At 37.7% G+C, this 21,208-nt stretch overlaps 4 protein-coding genes across 6 annotated transcripts; 2 read left to right on the forward strand and 2 right to left on the reverse strand.

Moving 5' to 3' along the window:
• Nucleotides 1-900: 900 nt before the first annotated feature.
• rps24 (ribosomal protein S24) lies at nucleotides 901-4,367 on the reverse strand. Of its 2 annotated transcripts, XM_079362726.1 has the most exons (6): nucleotides 4,270-4,367; nucleotides 3,535-3,600; nucleotides 3,230-3,439; nucleotides 2,546-2,659; nucleotides 1,574-1,594; nucleotides 901-987 (listed from the first exon to the last, which is right to left on the reverse strand). In XM_079362726.1, the coding sequence occupies exons 1-5, from the start codon at nucleotides 4,270-4,272 to the stop codon at nucleotides 1,589-1,591; spliced, it is 399 nt and encodes a 132-aa protein (XP_079218852.1). In that variant the 5' UTR covers nucleotides 4,273-4,367; the 3' UTR covers nucleotides 901-987; nucleotides 1,574-1,588. The 2 variants fall into 2 exon arrangements, with proteins under 2 accessions (XP_079218852.1, XP_079218853.1); XM_079362727.1 differs by lacking the exon at nucleotides 1,574-1,594 and having other exon boundaries at nucleotides 4,270-4,366.
• Nucleotides 4,368-5,116: 749 nt separating this feature from the next.
• eif4ebp2 (eukaryotic translation initiation factor 4E binding protein 2) lies at nucleotides 5,117-9,029 on the reverse strand. Its single transcript, XM_079362914.1, has 3 exons — nucleotides 8,682-9,029; nucleotides 7,270-7,449; nucleotides 5,117-7,121 (listed from the first exon to the last, which is right to left on the reverse strand). Exons 1-3 carry the CDS (start codon nucleotides 8,815-8,817, stop codon nucleotides 7,090-7,092), a joined length of 348 nt encoding a protein of 115 aa, XP_079219040.1. The 5' UTR covers nucleotides 8,818-9,029; the 3' UTR covers nucleotides 5,117-7,089.
• A 1,999-nt stretch (nucleotides 9,030-11,028) lies between these two features.
• Nucleotides 11,029-15,331, forward strand: ppa1b (inorganic pyrophosphatase 1b). The gene is made up of 11 exons (XM_079362653.1): nucleotides 11,029-11,215; nucleotides 12,466-12,530; nucleotides 12,944-12,997; nucleotides 13,444-13,563; nucleotides 13,697-13,783; nucleotides 13,895-14,021; nucleotides 14,118-14,245; nucleotides 14,353-14,438; nucleotides 14,560-14,635; nucleotides 14,749-14,788; nucleotides 14,916-15,331. The coding sequence occupies exons 1-11, from the start codon at nucleotides 11,155-11,157 to the stop codon at nucleotides 14,945-14,947; spliced, it is 876 nt and encodes a 291-aa protein (XP_079218779.1). The 5' UTR covers nucleotides 11,029-11,154; the 3' UTR covers nucleotides 14,948-15,331.
• Nucleotides 15,332-16,079: 748 nt separating this feature from the next.
• Nucleotides 16,080-20,691, forward strand: sar1ab (secretion associated, Ras related GTPase 1Ab). Of its 2 annotated transcripts, XM_079363044.1 has the most exons (8): nucleotides 16,092-16,186; nucleotides 16,277-16,352; nucleotides 17,257-17,327; nucleotides 17,933-18,052; nucleotides 18,129-18,194; nucleotides 18,276-18,379; nucleotides 18,463-18,594; nucleotides 19,540-20,691. In XM_079363044.1, exons 3-8 carry the CDS (start codon nucleotides 17,270-17,272, stop codon nucleotides 19,654-19,656), a joined length of 597 nt encoding a protein of 198 aa, XP_079219170.1. In that variant the 5' UTR covers nucleotides 16,092-16,186; nucleotides 16,277-16,352; nucleotides 17,257-17,269; the 3' UTR covers nucleotides 19,657-20,691. The 2 variants fall into 2 exon arrangements, with proteins under 2 accessions (XP_079219169.1, XP_079219170.1); XM_079363043.1 differs by lacking the exon at nucleotides 16,277-16,352 and having other exon boundaries at nucleotides 16,080-16,186.
• The last annotated feature ends 517 nt before the right edge of the window (nucleotides 20,692-21,208 follow it).

The following is a 21,208-nucleotide window of genomic DNA, read 5'->3' on the forward strand; positions in this document are numbered from 1 at the left end:
GTAAATTTGATCTCCCAATGAAGAAACTCAAAGGTGACTTTGTGTTGCGTAACTGTGAGAAAATTCTGAAACAAATCAAGACCAAACAAAACCTGCCTGACCTTTCCTTATAGGTGGTCAGATAAGGGTCTTATTTCAATCAATGACCTCCATATCGATAGTCACTTTAGCTCTTTTACTCAACTGCAAGTTTAATACAATCTTCCTACATCCCATTTCTTTCGATATTTGCAAGTAAGACATTTTGTCAGACATACTGCGCCGCCGGCACAACACGATCATTGTTATTCTCATCTTTACATCCAGATCATTAAGAAAAGTGAAGTTAAAGTGAACAGCTGGGTAAAAGAAGTAATGTTATTAAACAAACCCTGCATGTCACTTCTAACATAGGATGAGGTTTTTGAAATGTTTGACTAAAACATGGAGTCCAAAATAATTAGTGATCTGATTATTTGAAGCGCTTGAAACCACCAACATGTTAGCAGGATTCACACTGGTCGCCTTCCCACAAACTGCTTTACAACTCTGTGCATGCTTTAATTTAACTACAATCCTTCGAGTGATGTCCAGATGCAGACAACTTTTAAGAAAATCAACCACATACGATTTCAGTCCGACTAAGTGTACATGTTGACTTTAACCGTGTGTAAACATACTGACAGATGTCAATAAGCCTCAGTTAATGGTTCTACAGCAATAGGACATCAACCCCAAACAGTGTTTACAGGGAGGCTGGGAGCACCAGTCTTGTGCCCCAAAACAGCGGTATTAAGTGGCCAAAGACATCACGACAATCAATTCAGTTTTTTTTTAAATTACGAGTTTCCCTCAAAACTAAACGTCATGAAAAGAATCAGAACATGTTCGGTTAAATAAAGAAATCCAAGGGAGAAAGACTTGTTTCCACTTTTTTCCAAACTTTATTTGATGACAATATACAAGAACATCTTGAGCACGAAGACCCTTCCAGGCTGTCACTGCTCACTGTACGGAGACAAGAGAAGAATAAGTTAGAAAAACAAAAGTACCTTCAAACAGAAAGGACAGCAGACAAAATGTTTACCAACTTCAAGACTCAATTAAGACAAAGATTAGAGACAGAATATTGGGGTGGACAATGTTAACCCCAACATCATCAGTTTGAAGTTTTGTTGTAAAACCCCAACAACATTCATGACACAGGTTAAATTATTTTATTAACAAATTTCAATATGAAATTCACACATTGGCAGGCTTTTAGTTCAGCTGCCCACACAACACACAAAATCCACATGCTGTATCCAAACTGCTTCTAGAAACTAGAGGTCTGAGGTATTTTCAAAGCACTCTTCTGTTTAAATGTAAGCTGGAGTGGGCAAAGACTAAAGGACGTCTATTTTAGCAGGAAGAGTTGTTCAAAGGACAGAGGAAGAGGGAAAACTGGAAAGCTTGAAGTTTAACACGAAACGGGAAAAGGGGCGGGGGTCACTGTAGGGGGGACAGTAAGGTGTGACATGCACAGCACAGATTAGATCTATCAGATGTTGATGTGCAACACGAATGGCACACCATGCTTTTTCTGCTGCTATACCTGCACACTGACACCTCATTTCTGCAAAAGAAATCCATGGGAAGCAAATTCAGGAACAAAAGATGAAACAAAAATCATTAATATCTTGAAAAGTTAAGAGTGGAATAGACGAGCTCTCTGAATTGATTAGGAGAAAGTGAACTAAGAACAAGGTCAATTAAACCTCTTCAGACTGCTGGATAGTGTATTTATTTAAACTCAAAGTAGTGTTATAGGCGCTAGTTAGTTCTTTCATGAATGGCATCCGTCATTCCAGCAGGGTTGGAACATTCAGGTCTATTCCGGGTGAGCTGAGGCTAAAGTCTCTCAGAGGAGTAATCAGGGCTTTAGTTAACCAAAATCTACACCAGCAGAGTTCCCTGATTAGCTCTGAATTGTTGAATGAATACTTTCAAACTGACCCAAAAACATCACTATTACTCAGTTCAAGCAAGTAAAGCAAAGTAGCAGTGAGTAGTATTAAAGAGGGGATCTCTAGTGTGGGTGTAAACCAGTGGGTCAAAGTCTCATCCAATGCATCATGGATGCATCAAGTACATCCAGAGGGAACATACACACTTTTTTTTTCTTTTTTTACTCAAGAGGTCAGGTGAGGATGTAAAGGGAGGAGTTAGAGAGCATCTATGACTCCCTGGTTATCTGCACACTGCAGTTAGTCTACTCAGGAACAACATTTACCTTCTACAGTTCCCGAAGAACATTTGATACGATAAAGATGACAAAGGAAATTGAAACAGTAAAAGAGACGTGAAAAACAAAGACAAGCAGGGTAGGAAAACAGTATTTGTGCAATGAAAATCAAGAACATGAAGTCAAACTGGGCCTTTGCTTACTTTCCTACTCCCATTGCTTCAATTAATTCTATGTACACATTTATTTTACTCTTTTTAAGTTTCTATACAGGTCAAAGATGCAAGAAATGTGTTCAGGGAAAATTGAAGTTGCAACGAGTGCAGACAGTGGTCACATTACCTTTTTGCCAGCAGCGCCCACACTGGCCTTCTTGATGCCTCGTACTTTCTTCATTCTGTTCTTGCGTTCCTTGCGCTGTTTTCTTGAGGACTTCTTCTTCTCGTAGAGACCGTGCTGAGGAACACAAACAAGTGGTTTATTTCAACACAAAATAATCTGCCAATCGTAACCTACTGAACACTTTCACAATCACACCACGACCTTGTACAGGCGGCCCGTGAGCATAAACATCCTTAAGTCTCGACTAATACGGAATAGACTTGTATGTAAACAAATAAAATTACATTGCCTGAATTATGTTTGAGGCATCTTTATAAAATTACTCAAAAATCCCATTCCTGAAGATGTCACATAACCATCTCCAAATGCGTAGCCTGGAGCATTATGAAACTGTGAGTTGTATCACACATTTCAAAACTTTACACCTTTTAGTTTAACCTTTAACCCAACCTTTTATTCTGGCAGGAAAATGTTCATCGATCACGTGGGTAGCCCACTGCCCAGAAACTCAGTTCTACAACCGCTGAAATCTTTGCTCGAAAGCGTCACATTAAACAAAAAAAAAACTAAGACGTCTCAGTAGCTTAACACTCTTACATTTGAACAATAAATGAAACAAAGCTAAATCCTTGTACAATATTGTTGCACGTTTGTGAGCAGGCTGATTACAACATTCAGACTCACCCTGGCCAGTCTGTGCTTGGGCTCGTTCTTCTTAGCGTAGTCTAAGGAATCGTAGACCATGGCGAAGCCGGTTGTCTTGCCGCCACCAAACTGAGTCCTGAAGCCAAACACGAACACGACATCGGGGGTGGTCTTGTACATCTTGGCAAGTTTTTCCCTGATTTCAGTCTTGGGGACTGTGGCCTTGCCAGGATGCAGGACATCGACGACCTACAAAAGAGAGAAGATGAAAGCGTGAATGTTGGTTTTAAGTAAATCATCTGAAGGGATAAACAGAATGAGCATGAGAAAGGTAGAGAGCTCACCATTTGCTTCCTCTGAAGCAGCCTGTTCGTCATGAACTTGCGTGTCCTGACTGTCACTGTGTCATTCTGTGGAGAAGATTGAAATGCTCAAACACATTTAAAATCATATTTAGTCATTAATCTGTACCTTTTTATCATTACAAACGCCAACAGGAAAACATTCACCCCTGCAGTTTGATGCTACTGCTAACTTATGTCAAGTTTATCTCAGCTTCTCTGCACATAAAAACTGTTTTAAATTAGAAACGACCATGCTTATGTAGACTATACAACATGTTTTCTGACAGACAAGGCTAAGCAATACATCTGTAATTGAACATGCTTGTTGACTATAAATGACGGCCCTATCGTATTTGCTAACATTAGCTGCTAGGAGCTAAACACGAACAATATAAAAACCTTACACGTAATAATGCCAGTGAGTCAATAGAAGTATTAAAAAACAAGCACTTAGGTTTATAAGGGGGAATTTAAACCAAGAGTGGCTCTTACACAAGGCACATTTCATCAGGTAAATTGAGTGCATTTCATGTCCTGGTGGACACCAGTGAGGGAATCTTAGCATCTGGAAGTTGTCGTTTTATTTCCTCTCAGATGGAAGTTGCACATCCATATTATAATCTTAATGTGAAACATACATATACAAACACTCGATGGCCATGAAATGTGTATATGCGAAAGGATGGCTTCGATGATGAACGGATTTTATTGATATTTTTTTGTCTCCACACTCACCATCTTGACGCCGGCCTCGCTCAGGGACGTAGAAAAGGAGGAAGGACCCGCACGTGCCCGGATTAATGCCTGTAGAAAATTCAGTGGGCGCGCGCTCGTCTTGCCTGATGTAAAATATATAACGAAGTGTTTTCCCGGACTAAGATTTTTATTTTTATTTTTTGAGTAAATTATATATATATAAAGCTAGTAAACTATAGATATTTATATTTTGTTTTAAACAGAAAACGTGCCTTATTTCGATACCAACATATAATTGTTGAATATCTAAGGTAACCGATATTATAAACATGTAGACAGAATTAATGCAGTATCTATCAAACACCTTGTAAATGTTAACAGTAAAACTATTTAGGATAAAAAAAATCGACTATAATAATTACACTCTTAGGGATACTCTGACATGATGAAAAAAAACTACCTTGCAGTCTCTTGTAGTCCACAAGATGTCAGCCCTGCAACATCCTGATAGCTATAGCAGCAGGTGACATATATTTAGCAGCATGTGAAAAATAATTGCAACAGGTGAAATATTTCATGGTAATGTTATCAAAGTGTCAGTTTGCAATATTTTGATCAAAAACAATTTAATCTAGGATGCTTGCCAATTTAATGTGCCCTAACTTTGGGTTGTGTCCACAATCAAGGAATTGAGCCAGTGCCTTACAACACTTGATTTGGAAACTACTTTTTGCAATCAATAAAATTAACAATCAATTGGCATTGTCAATTTGCAAAATATGTTGAACACACGGGAGAGATTTTATTGTTCCAGTCCTGTTTTATTTTTTTGTAATTGTGAATTTAAAGAAAATCCTTTAAACAAAGACTTAAAAAATACACCTCATTGTATTTGTTACAGAACTTTATTGATCTTGCAGCAACAATGTCCAGTGGCATTGCAGTTTCATTTGAAATAAAGTTATTTAAAATAAAGTAACAGTATTTTTTTATTTCAAATCTCTTTCAGCAAACAATGTTAAGCCCTCACTGTCAAACCAAACAGATTTGAAATTCTGAATTCTGATGCCAGATACAAAGAGTTTTGCCGCTTTAAAATTTGCAATGCAAAATGGGTTCAAAACAATCCCTCAAAGTGTTGGTCAGCAAACATGGCCATGAATGGATGACAGAGCCAAAAAGGAAAAAGAAAATCTTTGATAGACATCATTTCAGCCATTCACTGGGTCCAGCAATACAACTGAAAAACAGGAAATTCTTGATTTTTTTTTTGCCCAGGTCAGAACTGTGTATATAAGTATAATTAGCAGACGGGACTATCATTTTGGTGTAAAAAACTCCCAACATATTGTTGGGATTGCAGGAACATGTGGCCACACTTGAACTGAAAAATCAAAACATTAGATGTACGTCATCATACTTTCAAACTTCACAGCTGCTTTCTGAAGAAATTCATCAGGTTAAAAAAAATGGTTTGTTCAATTGCTGATTACAATGTTGCCTGTCCAATGTTACAGTGAAAAAATAAAAATCTGTTGGAAAGTACAAATTTGACGACAAAGAACCTAGTCTTATACTGCATTGATGTGAAGTAAGGCATGGGCAGACACGTCACATGAGCTAAAAAGGATAAAGTCTGTCTGTCAGGATAAAGTCCCGCCTGGATGAGACAGGACGGGAGATACACTGTGTAAAATAAATTCAAAGGCTTGACAGTGCTTGTACCCAAACCAAAACCCTCAATACTAAAAACTGTATTAAAAAATAAAATGCATATAAAACATCTGAATCATTTCAGTTCACCCACAAAATGAGCATCATTTCCACATTATTCTAAATGCACTGAATATTTAAAAACACCTGGTGGCAAAGTTTTAATTGAATTTATGTTGGAATTATGAAAACAAATCTCCTACCAAAACAAAAAAGTAACCCTCAAATCTGAACAAAAGCGTACAAACTCTTCCTAGCAGGAGAGAAAGGATTAAAAAGATACAAGGTCATATCCGTTACACTATGCTGAAAAGTATTTCTTTAACTGAAACACTAACTTAGCTTTTGCCAGATTTACACTGAGCTTATCATGTTTTGGGAAATACAGTACAATCTTTTGATTATTACAAAGCAACCAGAACTGTAGCCTAAAGTTGGCTAAAAACAAAAGTCTACCCCTGAAAACTGAAAATTGTGTTGGTAAAGGATTCTTACATCTCGGAATGGTACAACAACTTCCCCTTTTTAGTTCACAACACAATACAGCATCCCTTTATAGACCATCACAAGAAACCAAACAAACCAAACAACCTATATCAGATTGTGGAGCTTTTCAAGTATGTAAAAAAAAAAATTGAATCACTTACAAGTAACATGCTCACAAGGGTCTTCAAAACTAAGACTGTGATGAATATCAAAGCTTTTGACTTATTCTAAGGCCAGTTCCTTAAATGACTGCACATTCTCCCTTAATTATTATGGGATATTATTGGATGTACAGTGCGCTCTGTTTATCATCTGGACTTGCAGAAAGCGGCATGAGCACTGCAATCTACTAATTGGACAATTTGTCTGGGTTACTAATGTTCAGGCCAACTCCCGAGCTGTGTGGTAGTGATTTATAAGCATTGAAACCAATAGAAAGAAACCTAGCTTCCAGGGGTTAGCCACGCAGAGTTTGACCTGTATGTATGATGTACTGAATTCCATAGTTTACACACACACACACACATTACATCCAGCAGCGAGACAGAGAGCTAAAGAAGATGGCTGCCATGAGGGCTCACAACATTGGTTTCTACAAGCCAAGCCTCTGGCACGTGTGATGCCAGGTCATTTTTCTTCTGCTGGTGACGTTCCAGTCAGTTAGATGTCCATTTCAAACTGGGAATCATCACCTTCAAAACAAAAGAAAAGCAGAGATCGAAGAAGTTATTACAAAGGTGAACTTCAAATCAATTGATCAAACTACTGTACAACAACAGAATATAAAACACTTGATTAAAAAAAAATGAATTACTTCTTCCCTCTTTTTTTAATTCTTACCAGTTGCTGGCTTGCCATCACGGTTGTTAATGTGGTTGTTGGCTTCGTTCTTCCGGTTCTCGCTCAGGACATGTTGGCTGGTCACCCCGGGGATGACTGGCAGGTGAGCAGGGGGAGTCTGGGCGATGGGAGAATTACGCCTGTCCAGCAAGAACTTACGGTCATAGATGATCCGGGTTCCTGCAACAGCCCGTGTGTTAAGTTATTGTTACTGTAGTTGTGTGTGCTATATGTTTGCGAGTTTAATTACAGACCTGGATTAAAGCCACTCCTCTTTTGCTGCAAATCATCTTAAATTAAACACTTTTGACAACCTGAATGAGGTTGTATACCTCCAGAAACAAGCAAACTTTTAGTTTGCAATAATCAGTGTCGGGATGAGACAGGATGGGAGATGCACTGTGTATTCTGTTTGCTACAAAATACACTAACATCTAACAACAGACATTGTTTACATATATTATGATAATAAGTCCATCCTTGATGTTTTGTGTAAGAGAAGAGATCTCTTCATCATCATAATTAAATCGTTATTTATACATAATTCTGGAGGTCTGTGTCAAAGGACTCAGTTGGATATAAAAAGACTGAGATAACATGTTCACCACAATGGGATGAAAAGAAAATCTTCACTTTTCTCCAACAACATATTAAATTGGAGTTGTTTAGATATTGGACTCACTAGTAATAATATATATCTCCATACATTTTACATTTAACCTGACAGTATGAACACAATAATGATTCAATTAATTCATTGAAAAATCATAAAATGATTTAAGAAAGGCTTCTCTACAGTTGTACTTTATTTATTCCTGTTTTATGACATTGAAAACTGAATATTTTGTATTTTTCAGCATTTTCTAACATCGTACAAACAAAAATACACATTGATAAAAAAGCAGCGAACATCCTCACTTTAAACACACATTAATTTTACAGATAGGCTTTCATGCAAGTCAGCAACACAGTGTTGACATCACATGCAGACATCTGTGTGCAGTATCCGTCCTTGGTTGATTGTATATCTCATTTTTTTAACAATGACCCAAACAAAAGGTAGATACAAATCTGGTGTATGCAATATTACACACACACACACTATATATATATATATATATATATATATATATATATACACTCATACATTTCACGAATTGTTCTGGCTCCTAATTTTTTATATATATATATCCATATATAATCAGATATCCTAATAGGTATCAAAATCTCTGCGCCGTAAATAAGCCAATCAAACTGCAGCCTGACATTGTGGGCGGGGCTTAGCTTTGTTTTTGTTTTGATCAGAATGACAAGGCGGCCATGGCCGGTGAAATGATGAGCAGTAAGGGTTAGGCAAGAGCGCAGGCGTCTAAATATACTCCCATTTATAAATTAGAGGTATATCTCCTTACCTCCGGGAGTGGTAGAAAATAAAGTGCCTCCGGGGGTGGTACAATAGTCATGAGGTAGCTGCGTTGTGTCGTTGATCAACACCGTCCTGGTGGTCGGGATGGCCCTGCTCTCGCTCAGCTGACGAACGGCAGACATGTTCCGCGCTGAGTGGGTGACAGATTCAGCAGATACAGATAATGGGGGTGTTTTAGATCCCGACGGACGGTGGAAACCCGGGCCGTTCCCCTCTCTCTCTCTCTCTTATGGCTTTCCCTAAAGCTTTCTTGTCTCGCCTTCGTCCTCCCAGCCGTCAGCACCGTCCCCTCCCTCGCAAAGGCAGGAAGCACGACCTGCTGCGACGGGAAGTGACGTCCCGTGGATCCACGAACAGCCTATTGTGTATCAGCATGCCCACAGCCTTATTTTTTATACTATTAACTTTAAAAAAACCAACAACATTCAGGATGTTTCATTTTTCTGGCTTTCCTCATCGAAAAAAGAGCATGAACCATACACTATATAGCAAAGTTGACTTGACAATATAGCTCCTAAAGTAGCCTATTTTACATTTCTCCCTTTGCAGGGTCCTATCAGTAGGTACACAGGCTGCAGGATGGGCACTGCAGAAACAAGAAAATATCACCACACAATCGCCAAAGGGATACTAAAACTGCTCGCAGAGCTTCTCACTCTGCTGCTGCATGCAGAGGCGCTACTTGTCAAGGCAAGGCAAGCAACTGCTTGGGGCCCTAGACCAGTAGGGGGTCCCTGAGGGCTCACGAATTGTTCTGGCTCCTAATTTAGCAGAAAAGCTGCCCATTAAAGGTCCCATATTCAGCTTTTTCCTGTTTTATATGATCTTTAGTGTTTTCCAAGTGTCTCGTAGCCCCCCTTCTTGAAAATTGCATAAAACAAAACATAAATTACAGACACAACTATGAAATTAGGTTATGTTAATGTACTGAGGCCACATGGTACATTAATTCATTATGTTTGGCCTTTCCATCTTTATCCGTTGTCAAACATGATTATATTTTGTTCCAGGAAAGAATGTAAGTGAGCAATAATACTGTCAAACAATTGTAATGAAAGAAACTGTACGTTTTTCTTTGTGAAATTTAGAGAAGTAAAGGTGTAAAAGTTTCAGTTATAGGAGAGGCAAGTTTATTTATTTTAGCACAGTACAGCAAGTGGTATGGAGGACTAAAAGTGCCCAAATAAAAAATAAACAAACAAACAAACACACTTGGCAGCAGAGGACTTTATTGAAAATGTTTGAGTTATTCCCGCTCTCTGACCAAGATATTGACGATATGTTTGCACACACAAGAAACAAGCAACGCCAATGAAGAATAAGAACTACAAAAAGAAAAATCTTAACTCTAAAAATACATAATACACAAATAACAAGACCAAATCATGTTACACAGAACAAAAATAACTTTTTGTATTAATGTTTAAAATGTTTCATCTTACATCATACATTCAAGTCACCAAATCTACTTGGTTTGATTTAGAAAAGGAATAACAGCAGGACTTATTCCTGTCACATGGGGGCCATCATGCAAAAAGGAATGGGCTTTCATCCTTCCTGCAACCCGGAAGAGGTTACTCTCAAAAAGCACCTCTGATGCAGCTGGAACGAGATGGTCAGACTTGCCTTCAAATAGCAGAGTTTGGCCCACTCCTCCTGTAAGATTCAACAGAACAGGGACAAAAATCAGACAATTCACTTTTAAAAATCATGACATTAACCAGAATAGAAGCACATTTACCAAGATTCATTCTGAATCCAAACTGGAGTTTGGATATTCTTGTTGTCAGAAAGTACCGCATCACTCCCTGTCCAAAAGCAGCATGACCTAAAAAAAAGAAAATGCTCTTTTGAGTAACCATCACTAATCAGATGTTAGAAACTTTGACAGGCTGCAGGAAAGATACAATTATTTCATGATGCACTGTTGGTGTAGGATCCAGGAAATGATTAAATAAATTGGGTTTTACGTAAAATTAATCAATATTTTAAATAATTCATTGAACTTTTAATTAATTAATCACGTTTTATAAATTATTTATTCATTACCAATTTTAAATAATGACACATTTAAATGATTATTTAATAACATGCATTTAATTAAATAATTATACTTTTTTTATTTGTGGATTTATTTCCAATATTAAATAATTGATGACACATTTAGTGATTTTAATATATATTTGTGTATTTTATTTTGGCACTTTTAGTCGTCCATAAAGTAGTTCAGTCAGTTAGGTAGCAGCTAAGTGTACAAGGGTACCTTTCACATTTGTTTTCTACAGGCTCCACTCGCACTTGAATGTCGAGCTTTACTCGTCATAATTCCGACCGCCCTAAACGCATCAGACAAATGCGCATGCGTTGTGCCCTTTCTGTCGTTAGTATTACAGCAGTGGCTTCTTCCGCCGCCATCCTCCATCCCAGAGCTAAAAAGCAACACAAACTTTCATCTAAACATGAGCTACACAGTGGAAGAAAGGGGGAACCCAAATTCCCTGAGCTACCGCCTGTTCTTCAGTAAGTACAAAGTCTACAGAACGAAGCTTCTTTTCAGGCTTTCCTTAAAACCACTCAGACCGCATAGACAGGCCAGCTGCAACTTCCCACGTGTCACTTATTCATTCATTCTTTTTGGGTCGTTTCATTGAATCAGTAGCAGATTTCGCACTTGTGTTATTGAATCTGTAAATTGCATTCAAATCGCTTCTTATCCGGGCAATGGCAAATGTTCTGTGTGAACTATGTATACTTGGGTCAACCAGTTTTGCAGGTTTTGATTTAGCGCACTGAGTACTGAAGATCGTAGAGAGGGATGATTGGATTTCTGACATAAAATATCTACTATTGTCGACATAACACCATCACGCTTTCCTGACCTTTGATGAAGGAAGTTCCTTATGTGGGGAAATCTTTCAAGGGACCTGGACACGTCACCGATCATAAAACAATAAAAGCTTGTTGTCGTTTGGACTACGCCCTCTTTTTATAATATGTGAAGAACACAGACTGGCAGAACTCCATTCATACTAATGGATCAAACATTGACGTATTAAGCCTTTGGACATCTCTCTCTTTTTCTCTTTTTTTAAAATCCTAAATCATCACTTCAGGTAGCTCTCTCATAGTTCAGGGTCACACTTGGATGTTTTTTGAAATATAAAAAAACTAAAACTCTAAAGTCATTTAGAGTGAATTCAAGTGACAGGAAATACAGTAAAATGTTCAAAGTCCCTGAATGTCAACACTAAAGGTAGACCATTAAAGATGAATCATTAAAGCTTACATAACTAAGGCAATTAATGACATGGCTCCTCATATAAAAGACAGGCAATAATTATACAAGCTCAGCATGTCAACAGAGTATGAATAGCATGCTGTCTCTCTCTCTGCTTCATTGTACAAATTCTCTTTGGCTGACAGTTTTGGTAAAGTAGTAGTAGTGATTTTAAGCATTTGCTGCTGTGTCAAGCAAAGCAGAAGTTTATGAATGGTTCAGGCTCTGCTCTGTAAGGTTCATTGTCACAGACTTCCCTTTTCTACCATCTGCTAAAATACTTTGCACATTTCTTTCTTAATTTGCACAACTTAACCCTGAAATCAAATGCAGCCATTATGAAAACGTGTTTGCTCTCTTGGCAATCCACCAGACATGATGACACAATGCGTATCCCTCTGGATACAACATTTCTAATAGACTTGCAGACATGTGATATGACACTTTATCTTTCTGCCATAGTCGTGACCTGTTTAACCTGACTGTGTTACAGAAAATGCTGAAGGAAAGTACATCTCACCATTCCACGACATACCAATCTATGCTGACGAGAGCAAGGTGAGATAGCACCCGTCACCTTTACCCCAGTAAATATACGTGTACCCTGTAAATGTACCCACTGCATAACACCTGCAGTGCTGCCATGGATACAGAGGTTACTTAAACTACAGTTTTATCGATCACAGACGTGTAACTGTTTGAAGTCATGCTTACCAAAATGGAAACGTCACAGTCTGTTTGCAAAAGGCAACGGCCTTTACTCTTTATTTTCTCTGTGCTGTGTCAACATCGCCTGTGATTGCAGAAGATCATCTATAATCTTATCTCTATGAAACAATTCATCCTTTTTGTGGACGGGGTTTGACTAAAGCAGAATCCAGGATTTTGCACATTATGTCACCATGTTTCTTTAAATTGTCAACTCCAGTTGTTAGTTTGAGGTAATTGTTGCTAATTCTTGTCTCTTGCAGAACATCTTTCACATGGTGGTTGAAGTGCCAAGATGGACAAATGCAAAGATGGAGGTATAACGTCTGTAATACTCGTCCTTATTGTTCTCTTTTGCCTATTGTACTCTCTGCCACTTGGGTTCATGTGTGTTGACCCCAGGGAGAGTCATTCCTATCATGAGAGTGGAGATACATAAAATTATGAACTCAGATAAACCAAGTCAAAGATGCACTTTTAGTGGGGCCACAGTGGGGATCAGTTTATCCAACAGGTTGTGAATAATTTAATGAAGAGGACATGAAATCTGTAAGCTGACATTTGCTCAAGATCGAATACTATGAATAACAATTTCTAGACTTTCAAACTTAAACAAAAAAAAACAAAAAAAATGGATTGAGTCATACAAATCATTTTATTTCAATTTGAACAGTTCCCTTTGCTACAGAGCAACACACATTTTATTTTAAAAAATATGTGTTGATCATGTACATGTAACAACAATGGTATCATTTATCTCCAGATTGCTACAAAAGATCTCTTGAACCCAATCAAGCAAGATGTGAAGAAAGAGAAACTGCGATATGTTGCCAACGTTTTCCCACATAAAGGTTACATATGGAACTATGGAGCCATTCCTCAGGTACGCTTTTTGTTTGAATGACACCTGTTAAATCTCTGATGGTGTAAGACAAATCCTGCAGAGCTTTTGGTAATAGACAAAGGCATATGGATTTACTGGATTCTTCTAGCATGTCCTTTTGGTGATATTTCAGACATGGGAAGATCCTGCACACAAAGACGGAGACACTGGCTGCTGTGGCGACAACGACCCCATCGATGTTTGTGAAATCGGCAGTAAGGTACAACACTGTTTGCCCGTCTTCCTGTACAACCTAAATGAGAAACTAAAGTCCAGTATGATGCTGCTTATGATAACAGAAATGAACTGTCTGCTGAAATGTCCCTTGTAGGTGTGTTCCCGTGGGGAGGTAATCAAAGTGAAAGTGCTCGGGATCCTGGCCATGATCGATGAGGGTGAGACTGATTGGAAAGTGATTGCAATCAACGTAGAGGACCCTGAAGCCAAAGATTTGAACAGTAAGCACCTGGATTTATGTTGTAACAGCCCCCCCCCCCCTGTCTGAGGTTTTTGTCACTGAACTTGTTTTCCTTCATGTTTTTATCTGTTATAAGACATCAATGATGTTCGGCGCCTGAAACCTGGTTACCTGGAGGCCACAGTGGACTGGTTCAAGAGGTACAAGGTGCCAGATGGGAAACCAGAGAACCGGTTTGCTTTCAACGAGGAGTTCAAAGACAAGGTATGAACCTACACATGTTGCTGATTCTTTATTTTTAATATTTGCACTTGTCTGTCATGTTAAAATGTTTTCAATTGAATTGAAAAGTTTTCCTCCTCGTTTTTTAGGACTTTGCCATTGAAGTAATCAAAAGCACCAACAACCTCTGGAAAGCCCTCATTTCCCAGCAGACCAGTGCTGGTGCTCTGATCTGGTAAACATTGTTCTTTCTCTTAAGGCTACATCTAAATATACCGTTTTTGGAAATGTGCAAACTAGACTGTTTGGATTGATGGCATTTTGACTCAAAATGACTACCTTATCTCGTAATACAGCAAAAACACATGTGTCTCGGAGAGCGACAGCCCGTACTGCTGCTCTGTGGATGAGGCTAAGGCCGCTGTCAATGAGGCAAGATTTCAGTCATTCCTTTTTGCAGCAAAAACACTTTTTGACATTTTGAGTTTGGACATAATTTCCCCATAATTATTCTATGTCATAACTAAAGTTTCATTCTGTTTTAGACATGTCCTTGTGGAAAAGCAGACCCTATGCCCACATCAGGTAGAGCTTCTAAAAATATTCCTGTAAAAATGAAAGTCCAGATTATTGAATATACTCTGAACTTCATAAAACTGATGTTAATCTGTTCATGTTTGTATTTTAATGTTTTTTTTTCTTCTTTTTGCAGTAGATCAATGGTTCTACTACGAGAAGAAATAAATGTGGAGCGGTTTGGAGCAGAGTGAAAGGATCATCAACTATAAGAATTCTTAGAATAGATGGTCTTTCTCTAGGAACCAATAGGGTGACGGGATGGGACATGGATGGTGAGGCTTGGGTCGGCTGTTTCCCTGTAGACAAAGAGAAAGTGGTTAGATTCTGTAGCGAAATAAAATAAGTCAGATGTTCTCATGTCTTGACCAATGAGCTTTACTTATTAAACAAGGATCTTGTTGATGTTCTGTCATAAAGAACATACATGTATTAGGGTGTGCTGCATAAGATGCTGAACTCCCTCAAAAGATCTTGAGTTAAATTATTATCAATGTGTAATATGCCCCTTTCTTTTCCAGCACTGTAAAATAAATAATTGCATAAAAATGGTCTTGATTCTTGACACATTTGTCTGTTGCTTCCAGGACTTAAAGTTTTAATGAAAACATTTGTTTGTGTTGTGTGAACTGTCAGGAACTTTATCTTCATACTTTCAACAGTTGTCTATGGTCTACATTTCTGTCATTGTGACAAGGCTGCCCCCTGGTGTCTTGTCTGTTACCATTCCTGTCTTTCGCTCTTTAATATGGTGACGTATACATTTCCTAACGAATCATTTTGATGTTTATCAGGTCATTCTGTCAATGGAGTCATTGACAGAATTTGATCACAAAAACGCAAATCTGATTCAAGGCTTTGTCACATCACTCAATTAGAGAAAATGTTTTAATTTCGGAAAATGTAGAATTATGAGTGAAATCAACTCAACTGGATCAAAACATGTACAATGACATTCAGTCTTCATCATAAATGGACTTATTGAAGTTCATCTTACACCAAGTACTTATTCCCTTTGGGAAATACTTTTATCTAAAAGATTGCATTAGGGAGAAAAAGAGGAAGAAAAAAATCCATGTAAGAAATATAAACAATAGGTAAATAGGAAAAAATATACAACACAAAAATATGGTTATATCAAACAGTCAAAAACACATTTGATAGAAATACTTTAGAAAGTGTTCAATGTTACTAATAGCGAGATCTATTTCGATAGCATTTTTTGTGTTTTGTTAATCTTAAAAGTTAAATGAAAAGACTAAAACGCGTTACTGCACGCGCGCCCCCTCTTTCGCGCTGTGACGTAGTTCCGGTTAACTGTCAAACTTGTGGGCTTCACGTCAGTCGACGGGACAGGCTTGGACCAAAAACCAGCAGCAGGGCAGCTTATTTTATCGGCAGACCACGGTAATACCCGAATTAATTATAACATTGACTTTGTTTCAGTCACTGCATTCATATTAATTATTGTCTGTTACTATTTGAAACACTTTTCAGACGTCACTGAGTTACGTTTGGACCTCTCTGAGCGCTTATTTTATTTACTAATTCGTCATTGTTTACGCTGTGACAGGTGAGGTCGTTACTTATAGTTACTTTGTTTAGCCGAGCTGTGCCAGTAATGATGAAATAAATCACTGAAACGATCTTTTCTGAGGAGTCTAATGTATTTATTTAGGTATTAAATATGAATATTTGTAGATATGCATAACAACCTGCTGCTATTTATGGCATAACATTTGTTAGGTTTGACTCAGTGCAACATGCCTCTTATGTTATGTTATTGTATTAGATGACCAGTTAATTAAATGACATACTTTATGAAGGGCGTTTTTTACTTTTACAGATTTACTCAGTTGAATTAAGTAAACAACAATTGTGTAATTTCCAGAAGCCTTGGTTTGCCTACTCAGGCCTCACATCAACAAGCACATGAAGTCCCATATAGAGTGACAGGTGTTTGTGTGTGTGTGTGTGTGTGTGTGTGTGTGTGTGTGTGTGTGTGTGTGTGTGTGTGTAAGGGACTGAGAGAGGGAAGTATGACTGCCTAGATCAAGTGTCCTTGGCACAACCTGTCATAAAAATAGTCAGAGGAAGATCAGTGGAGACGGTTCTCCAGACAAACTCATATCTGAATGTTGCCTGTTGCTTCGTGTGCCTTCTTTTCTTTCTTACTTTAAATCTACTGTGATTACACGGAGCTTACACATACCAGCAGAGTAATCCAGGGTCAGGAATAACCATTCACAATGAGCTTCAGTGCATGATTCTGCAACACAACCATGTCCTTTTCTAACAGTATGTGATTTGAAGTTATTATGTGGTGTTATATGCTCAAGACTGGAGAAGAGGCATGGCTATTCACTGACATCAACTTTAACATAACCTCATCACTGAGAGCTTCATCAACTGTCTTTTGCGGCGTTCTTCTTTATATGGCAAAGTAAATTATCTACTTATTATAATCTGTGTTACAGGCTGACAAGAGAAATGTCATTTATATTCGACTGGATCTACCGCGGCTTCAGCAATGTCTTGCAACTACTGGGTAAAGTATTTCACTTGAATATCAAGTGAGGCAATTAGCCGGTAGACATGCTAAACATGACAGACCAAGATGTAGCAAAAAAAAGCTGTAACAGCTAATTAACCATTTATGCATACAGTCTGCCTGACAGAAAACTTCTGAAGGTTTCTTTTTGAAAGTAAGATACTTTTTGAAGCAGTAGGGTTTGAAAACAGTAAAAAAAAAACAATTATTCCATTCTGAATGACTGTTTCTGTACTTTTTTTTGAAGAGTTAAAGGAAAGTACAGAGAAAATGCATAGCACAAAAAAACACTGAGAAGAAAACACAGCATTTGAATAGGTAGATATCAGTATGACTCAAACAGAGCCTCTCAATGTACACTTGATCAGAACGCTTATTCAGAGTTATTAGAATTATTTTTTTAAATTTCATTTATTTGACATGTTTTTTTTGCCATACTTCTACAACACAAACAGAATGTCAACAGCAGTCCTCAGGATGATGAACAGAATACACTTTTTGTAATTACAGCTGATCTCCTGCTACTCTTCTTATTCAAGAAAAAAAAGTAGAAATTTTTGTTTCATTGAATTATCATCTGCTGGTTTTCTATTTATCATCAGGGCTGTACAAGAAGACGGGCAAGCTAGTGTTCCTTGGTCTGGACAATGCTGGAAAGACAACGCTCCTGCACATGCTCAGAGATGACAGGCTTGGACAGCACGTGCCAACGCTACATCCAAGTACAAACCGCTGATTTCACATTTTCAGTTCAGCAAATCAGCCTTGTTTCTTAAAGCTTCTGTCCTCTGTCTTCAGCATCCGAGGAATTGTCCATAGCTGGAATGACCTTCACTACATTTGACCTTGGAGGTCACACACAAGGTAAGATAAGAAAGATATAACTTTGAATCACTTTCAGCTGCACTTTATTTAGAAAATATTGAGATAGTTTTGCTCTCACAGCACGGAGGATCTGGAAGAACTACCTCCCAGCCATAAACGGTATCGTCTACATGGTGGACTGTGCAGATCATGAGCGACTAGCGGAGGCTAAAGTTGAACTTGATGTAAGTTCCTACAGTATATTTAAACACAGATTAATGGTTTGATGTAATGTATGGTCTTTCTATTCGACACTTGCTGTTTGCAGGCCCTGCTAACAGATGATACCATCTCAAATGTGCCAGTTCTCATCCTGGGAAATAAGATAGACCGCCCTGAGGCCATCAGTGAAGATGCACTCAGAGGAATTTTTGGTCTTCATGGACATACAACTGGAAAGGTAATGATAAAAGATGGTTAGATTGATTAACATTTAAAAATATATCATCATTTCAGATATAGTTCTCAATGTATATTTTTCTGAATTTGTGAGATGACAAGCAGAACATTGAGACAATGGACAGTCAAAGAGCCAATGATATCAAACAGTTATAGTTAAAAATATGTGATGTGTCAGAAAAGTCCAGGAGATGAGACTTGATTTAAAATTCCTAAATTCAAAGAGACAAAAAATAATAACAATTCTTCATCGAGTGAAGTAAAGTATGTGTGAGTGTTAATGTGTGCGTGCATGTTGGATGTTTGGATGAGAGGCGGTGAGATAGTGATGTAGTCATGTAAGTGTGAAAATGTGAGAAAGACATTTAAGCACTTTTGCGTTCATGTGTATGTTGTCAAATTGTAAAAAAAACAAAAAAAAACATTGTTTTTCTCTTTACTTAAATACATTTTCACTGAATTACAACAAAAAATAAGATTCACAAATGTGCCAAGGCCTGACCTTAAAGCTCTTTCTTAGAGAGCTAAGAGAAGAAAAATGTTTTTTCACCCACTGTTGCTTCCAGATAATTGAAAACTGTGTGTTTCTTGAATTACAAACAGAAATCTGGCCTGCCAAGGACAAGCATACTGTGAATAAAATACGGACACTGTAGGGAGCAATATGCTGTCTAGAAACATTTGGCACAATACCTGCTTTATGCTAAATGTTCTTCATTAGTGTAAATCTGGTTAACTGCCTGCTGTGTCTCTGCAAGAAACAAGCAAAAAAGAACTGTGTGGAAGAAAGTAGGATGCAAAAGTGACAGTGATTCATTGAAAAAAAATACACTCTGCTTTTAAAATACAATAAACAGAATTTTACTGTTCATACCTTTGTATCTGCTGTAAGTGAAAATTAAATGTTTTGATAGGGTGAACAATTAACATTTTTGTTTCCTCCTAGGGCAACGTGTCACTGAAGGAGCTGAATTTGAGGCCAATGGAGGTTTTCATGTGTAGCGTGCTGAAGAGACAAGGATATGGAGACGGTTTTCGCTGGCTTTCCCAGTATATTGACTGACTTCTGATACATTTAACCAGTTTTAATTTGCTGCCTGAGCCCACAGAGACAAGTTCCACACATAACTACCTGCTGTTGAGATATATTTGATCACATATGCTGCATTCAGGACTTAAGGACTATCTAGTACTGACAGTTAGAAGGTTTTACAAGAAGTGTTTTGTGTTACACGGTGTTCTGCATCAAGGATGTGAAATCATGGATAAAGTTATGAAAGTATCAGTTTATTTAACTCAGAATGGATAAAGTATAATCTTTATGCTGTAGTTTCTACATTAACTTGAAGCCCTTTGGAGAATTTGGTCTGCCATATAGAACATGTCATCACTGTGAACCAGTTTCTGACCCCAGGTTTATTTTTAGCTGCTGGTGTAGACTTTCAGTGAAGGTCAGTCTGGTTCTCATTCTGTGCTCGGTGTTCCTCCTCCTTGACTGAGGATAATGTGTTGGCACAGATAAAACATTACATCTTATTCAGGAAAATACTATTTCCCTCCAGTCCTATTGTAGCATCTGTCTTTTCAAATTTCTGAATAATGTTTTAGGAAAGTAGGGTTGGAGTTGGTGCCAATTACATGAATGTGACCACAAGTGCATTAACTGACATTTTGCTGTAGTGAAGTTGTATTTAAGCACAAACTCGTGTTACATTATTGCAGTGAATGTTAACTGTACAAGCACAGCTATAGGTAGGTAAACTCGTCCACAGTGAGAATGCCAAACTACTCGTTTAAAAATGGCTAATTGCTGTGAAATAACTTGAGTACTTTGTGATTAGTAGCTGCTCAATAGTGCAGTGATATTATGAGAGTACTCTCGTGATACTTAAATGTATGGCAGGAAAAAGCATAGATTAAACTCTTACGACAGTGTTTTTGTATATAAGCTCTTATTTATATTTTGCAATAAAAAAGTTGCTTGTCTTATGTTATATCAAGCATTATGCTCTGAAGAAATATATCTGTTACAACACGTTGGTCCTGTTATGTAAGTGTGAAGTTTGAACAAAATAAATATTTTTGACAATCCTTTCAATCCTTCTTCTCTGATTTATTCTTTTTATTAAGTTGTTTTTGTTATTTTAAATAGGTAGAGGTTGCTACATCTAAGAAGAAATATTACTTAACCATACTAATTAAGCTGATATATTAGCATTATCAGTGGATAAGTTAATTTTTTAGAATTATCCGGACTGGGTTTATAATTATAAAGCAATGCCAACATGTTACTTACATTAACTGTAGCCTATCCTCTTTTCCCCCTTAAAGTTTTGGAGAGTGGGTTAAGCTTGGGGGCTGGGTACACAGGACCCTTGTATGGTAATAGTTTAAAAAGCTGAAATAATGACAACCGTCAATGCAGGTGGGGATCCATTTAGAATACCGAGAGAACACAAATTAATAAATAAAAATAACCCCAGCTCATCAATCAACAACAACAAAAAAGTGTTGGATCAGGACATGAGTTAGTTTTGATAAATATACAGTGCATTCCTTTGATTTTATTCCCTACTACTTACTTGAAATGTGTTAATTTCACCAAAAATACACTT

This window comes from Symphodus melops (assembly GCF_947650265.1).
Source record: "Symphodus melops genome assembly, chromosome: 15".
Classification (NCBI taxonomy): Eukaryota; Metazoa; Chordata; class Actinopteri; order Labriformes; family Labridae; genus Symphodus; species Symphodus melops.

What these genes read in the sequence shown, in the direction of transcription:
- sar1ab (XM_079363043.1), top strand. Translation starts at nt 17,270, where the DNA reads ATGTCATTTATATTCGACTGGATCTACCGCGGCTTCAGCAATGTCTTG. An exon ending in CCTTGGAGGTCACACACAAG is followed by an intron (nt 18,195 to 18,275) that starts GTAAGATAAGAA and finishes TTGCTCTCACAG; the next exon opens with CACGGAGGATCTGGAAGAAC. An exon ending in ATGGACATACAACTGGAAAG is followed by an intron (nt 18,595 to 19,539) that starts GTAATGATAAAA and finishes GTTTCCTCCTAG; the next exon opens with GGCAACGTGTCACTGAAGGA.
- rps24 (XM_079362726.1), bottom strand. An exon ending in TGCTTCAGAGGAAGCAAATG is followed by an intron (nt 3,440 to 3,534) that starts GTGAGCTCTCTA and finishes TCTCTTTTGTAG; the next exon opens with GTCGTCGATGTCCTGCATCC. An exon ending in CCAAGCACAGACTGGCCAGG is followed by an intron (nt 2,660 to 3,229) that starts GTGAGTCTGAAT and finishes TGTGTTCCTCAG; the next exon opens with CACGGTCTCTACGAGAAGAA.
- eif4ebp2 (XM_079362914.1), bottom strand. Translation starts at nt 8,817, where the DNA reads ATGTCTGCCGTTCGTCAGCTGAGCGAGAGCAGGGCCATCCCGACCACC. An exon ending in ATTTTCTACCACTCCCGGAG is followed by an intron (nt 7,450 to 8,681) that starts GTAAGGAGATAT and finishes GGGCTGTTGCAG; the next exon opens with GAACCCGGATCATCTATGAC. An exon ending in TGATGGCAAGCCAGCAACTG is followed by an intron (nt 7,122 to 7,269) that starts GTAAGAATTAAA and finishes TTTGTTTTGAAG; the next exon opens with GTGATGATTCCCAGTTTGAA.
- ppa1b (XM_079362653.1), top strand. Translation starts at nt 11,155, where the DNA reads ATGAGCTACACAGTGGAAGAAAGGGGGAACCCAAATTCCCTGAGCTAC. An exon ending in TTTGTGAAATCGGCAGTAAG is followed by an intron (nt 13,784 to 13,894) that starts GTACAACACTGT and finishes TGTCCCTTGTAG; the next exon opens with GTGTGTTCCCGTGGGGAGGT. An exon ending in AGACCCTATGCCCACATCAG is followed by an intron (nt 14,789 to 14,915) that starts GTAGAGCTTCTA and finishes TTCTTTTTGCAG; the next exon opens with TAGATCAATGGTTCTACTAC.